Source organism: Notothenia coriiceps, unplaced genomic scaffold (genome assembly GCF_000735185.1).
Source record: "Notothenia coriiceps isolate Sejong01 unplaced genomic scaffold, NC01 NC01_scaffold00005785, whole genome shotgun sequence".
Lineage (NCBI taxonomy): Eukaryota > Metazoa > Chordata > Actinopteri > Perciformes > Nototheniidae > Notothenia > Notothenia coriiceps.
This window is the reverse complement of record NW_011338486.1, coordinates 306,602-310,883: the sequence shown is the minus strand read 5'-3', so window position 1 is coordinate 310,883 and position 4,282 is coordinate 306,602. Positions and strand designations below refer to the sequence as shown.

General features: G+C 41.8%; 1 protein-coding gene across 2 annotated transcripts in view; it reads left to right on the top strand.

Annotated features, from left to right (window-relative positions):
• The window catches only part of efemp1 (EGF containing fibulin extracellular matrix protein 1), a 25,086-nt gene extending 21,188 nt beyond the window's left edge, over positions 1 to 3,898 (top strand). For both annotated transcript variants that reach the window (XM_010768495.1, XM_010768496.1), the window contains exons 8-11: positions 198 to 317; positions 1,118 to 1,244; positions 1,334 to 1,526; positions 2,048 to 3,898. In XM_010768495.1, coding sequence (XP_010766797.1) covers positions 198 to 317; positions 1,118 to 1,244; positions 1,334 to 1,526; positions 2,048 to 2,209 — 602 coding nt within the window. In that variant the 3' untranslated portion in view covers positions 2,210 to 3,898. The remainder of the gene's footprint in view (positions 1 to 197; positions 318 to 1,117; positions 1,245 to 1,333; positions 1,527 to 2,047) is intronic.
• Positions 3,899 to 4,282: the final 384 nt, after the last annotated feature.

The following is a 4,282-nucleotide window of genomic DNA, read 5'->3' as shown; positions in this document are numbered from 1 at the left end:
CTCCGTCGTGTCCGTCGGTCGAGTACACACACACACACACACACACACACACACACACACACACACACAAATATATACTTTACATAAATAGATAAACATCTTCAGATAAATTCATGGTTGTAAAAGATTTCGAAGTGCACCGCCTTATCCTCGTTCTCCATCTTATCAGTGTTTGAATGTGTATATTTCCTGTACAGACATTGATGAATGCGGCTTCTCCAGCTTCCTGTGTCAGTACCAGTGTGTTAACAGCCCAGGAAGTTACTCCTGTGAGTGTCCAGAAGGATATCAGCTGCAGGGAAACAGGTTGTGTCAAGGTATTGCAGTCCTCCTTTTTTTCATAAATCTTATTTTTTATCCCTTCTGAATGTATTTATTTATCTAGCTAACCCTCCCCTCTGTTTTCACATCAGAAAGGTTCCTCATGTCTTCTTCCCTTCCCTCTATTCTTTAACTATTTAAGATAACTTTATCATCCTGCTATCACCGACTTTATTTTACCTCTCTCAAGCGGGAATGAAGGCCACTCTCACCCAGTACTGTCATGGAAAGAATGCAGAGGTTAAGCAACACAAACTTGGTGTTGCCCTGCTCAGCCACCTCTGTGAATTTATAAGCATGATGTTGGTTTCTTGAAGTGGATTTATTTGAAGCTCCGGCGCTCGCTCAAAGGGAGAGCTGTTATTTTTTCCTCTCCCCCCTCGGTCAGGTGCAGGGTTTATAGGGGGAGCCATGAATCCGGCTGGTTGTGTTATGATGATGAATCTAGGTTGCTGTGCCAGAAATAGCCCTGTGGTTTGGGGCATGTTTGATGGGGTTATTTTCATGGTGCTGCAGGGAAAGAGTTGCAGTAAGGCCTGTGTGGGGTTACATCGGGGGCTTCCCTCAACTACAGATCTGCAGGCTTCCCTCTTGTGTTTCCTTTCACCTCCACAGCTGCTGGATATTCAGGAACAACCCTAAGACACAGTTCCCAAATTGCACTGTTTTTACAGCTCGGTTTCATGAAGCGTGGAGAGTTTATGTGTTTTGGAAGTGGGGGATACTATTGTCAAGCAGCTATTTTTGACAACTACTCAATTCTTTTTTCTCTCTCTGTCACTTTGCCAATCACAAGACATAAATGAGTGTGAGTCGGGGACCCATAACTGCCAAGAAGATGAAATGTGCTGGAACTATTACGGAGCCTTCCGTTGCTATCCCAGAAACCCCTGCGAGGCCCCTTACGCCAAAACCGCCGAAAAGTCAGTAAACTTCATCCAGTTCTTTCTTTTTAATATCAAGTAGTGCCTTCAGTTTCGAACAGATTGTCTAAACTGTTTTGTGTTTGCAGTCGCTGTATCTGCCGCTCTCAGGCTGAGTGCCTGAATCTCCCACCGTCAATTGTCTACAAATACATGAGCATCCAGGCGGAGCGCACCGTACCAGCAGAAATCTTCCAGATTCAGGCCACCAACATGTACTCAAACACACAGAACACCTTCAGGATCAAAGCTGGGAACGAGGCAGGAGAGTTTTTCCTGAGGGTAAGTAAACATTTTGTTGTGTTACATGAAAAGCTGGGGGGAAGTGTAACGGGAGACAAAAGTACATTCTCAACTGTATCAGTGTCACGATGCTGTCAATATCTGCAATTCAAAACTAAGTTAATAACATTACTCACCTACTGACGCTTTTATCCTTTTCCTGACTCCACCTCCAAAACATTTCCAAAACTGATTTTATCAACCATGTAACACAGAAGTAACAGTTTTGCTGTAACAAGATATCATTTGTCACTATATGCAAACAAGACAAACAATCAACAGTTAGTCCGTACGTCATGGATGTATAAAAAGCTTGTACCCTCAATGCTAACACACAGCATGCTAACATGCTTACAATAACATACCGATGCATAGCAGGTTAACTGTCTAGCTAGATTACCATAAGTTTTTTTGAACGTTCACATTTGCTTATCAGTAAAAATATATGTACAAGTACATACAGTATATGGGATAAATAGGTATTAACCTATATTCCTATTGAATTATCATATCTCTTGCAGCGTTCCAGCAATGTGAGTGCCATGCTGGTGCTAACCAAGTCTCTGTCGGGCCCCAGGGAGTACGTGGTGGACCTGGAGATGGTCACTCTCCATCTGCCCATGAACTATCGCTCCATCTCTGTGCTGCGGCTCACCATCATAGTCGGGCCATACGCTTTCTGAGCACCACAATTCCTAGCAGCCCACACACACCTGGTCTAGCTAACATAGCAGTGTAACACAGCAGATGCCTGTATCAGCATAACATACATTTTCTTACAATACAATAACGTAGGCTGCCCCAGACTCGTACAGCACTTCCAATAGGCTTGCTTTTGACAGCCCATGCTGTGATTTGACCACTGGGCACCTTTTCTCTCAATGTGTTCTAAGGAATTAAGCACTGTGGTTCAACAAAAGCACTTCACAATTTATATATTTTTCATCTTTAGAGTTGAACCATTTTTAAGTTTTTGTGCCTAAGGTGGATTTAAGAAAGATAAGATGCTGGATCTAATTTACTTCCCCTCCTTCCAGAATAATAAACAGAGCCGTGGCAATCAGGAAAAGGGGCCTAGTGGACACAATTTGTAACTGATGAGTATTTATGCAGCCGTACCTACATTAATCACTTTGTTTCAGACCACATTTGCTTTCAATAACCTGTGTGTGCATCCGTGAAAGGCTATGTCATATGAAAGAGAGAAAAAGCACATTTTCTATATAAATGTACATGACAAATACCCAATATGAGCAGCTTTTTATATACAAATAAATGACGGAGCTTGTAAATCACAACTTCTGTTTATGCATGTAGTAGGGGTTAGTGCTGCTGCGCCACACTGTTCCTGCAAGTTTTTGTATAGTTTTACTCATGAGTAATAATTTCCAGAGAAGTCCAGAACAGTTCAGAAGTGTAAAGGAAGGGAATGTGCCTGTTATTTGAGAGAGTACTAAACTTCGCATTTAAACAGGCTTGATGCACGTGGACTTTACTCACAGGAGTAAAGTCATGTACATATTGAAGTTACAAATCTGTGTGTGATTGTGTGTGAGTGTGTGTGTGTGTGGCTGGCTGGCTTTTTGTATGCATGCAAGCAAGTGAAAGTGTGAAACACAGAGGGAGATAAAGGGAAATAGTGAGAAAGAGCTTGTTCTCTGCCCCCAGGTTTGGTTGATGTGTTTATGCGTTTCTGTGATGCCATCCCCACAGACCTCAGTTAGACAGGCAATAACAGAGATTTCTCTTTGAACTCGAGAACACGCACAGGAAATGACAACTTTCATAACACACCTCGGCCAAGTGACCGCTCACTGGTGCCACGGCGATTCTCCTGAGGAACAGCTGAGCTTTCTTATGTCGGTCCCAGTCATGGAGTCACACACTGGCACCAGGCTGGCTTGCGTGATACACATAATTACAGTGCTTTGCCCTATAGTGTGACACAGGGGATTATTAAAGTGTTAATACAATGTCACCACACTTTTGGCAGAATGAGAAATCTTTCACTACCTGCTTTGCCTTTCGTGACTCCGCGGGTCTGCTGTGGTTTATTGCTGAAACACTGTACACTGTAGAAACACAGCACTGAAAACCACATTAAAAACCAACATGTTGTCACCACTTCAAGTGTAGAAAGTGATCTGTCTTTATGTGGTTCCAGCAGCAATAATGCCATAGTGCCTTAGAGGTATACAGTAAAAAATGTGTAACACTAATCGTATCATTTATGCTGTTAAGACTTCCTTCATTGAAATGCCTTAATGATTTTCTCTTCTATTTAAAATATATTTTGTCATATGTATCTTATATTGATTCTACTCTGAAGAGCAAAAGTTATATTGTTGAATAAAATATGATGGATAAATGGGGCTAGGTTGTTCTGTTTTGTTTTGTTGTATCTAACAACTAAAGAGAGAAACAACAAATGTGTGAAAACAAAGCTGCTCTGCACTGTTATTGCAACACAGTGAACAACATCTGACATCATATACAGTATAATGGAAAATGCAGCGGTTGTGTGATATGCTCCGCTGCTCTTCCAATGCTTTTGGGAAAACGTGAGGATGATTTCATCTGGATATAACAATGATGAATGCAGTGAACATGATGCCCTAGCCATCATATCTATCTTATTTAAAGAGCTCCAGCGGGGATGTAGTAATATAGTATGTTGAGTCAATGTGTGCTGAGGGACAAATGTGAATCCTGCACACACACATATACACACAACATATTTAGATGTGAAATGGTTG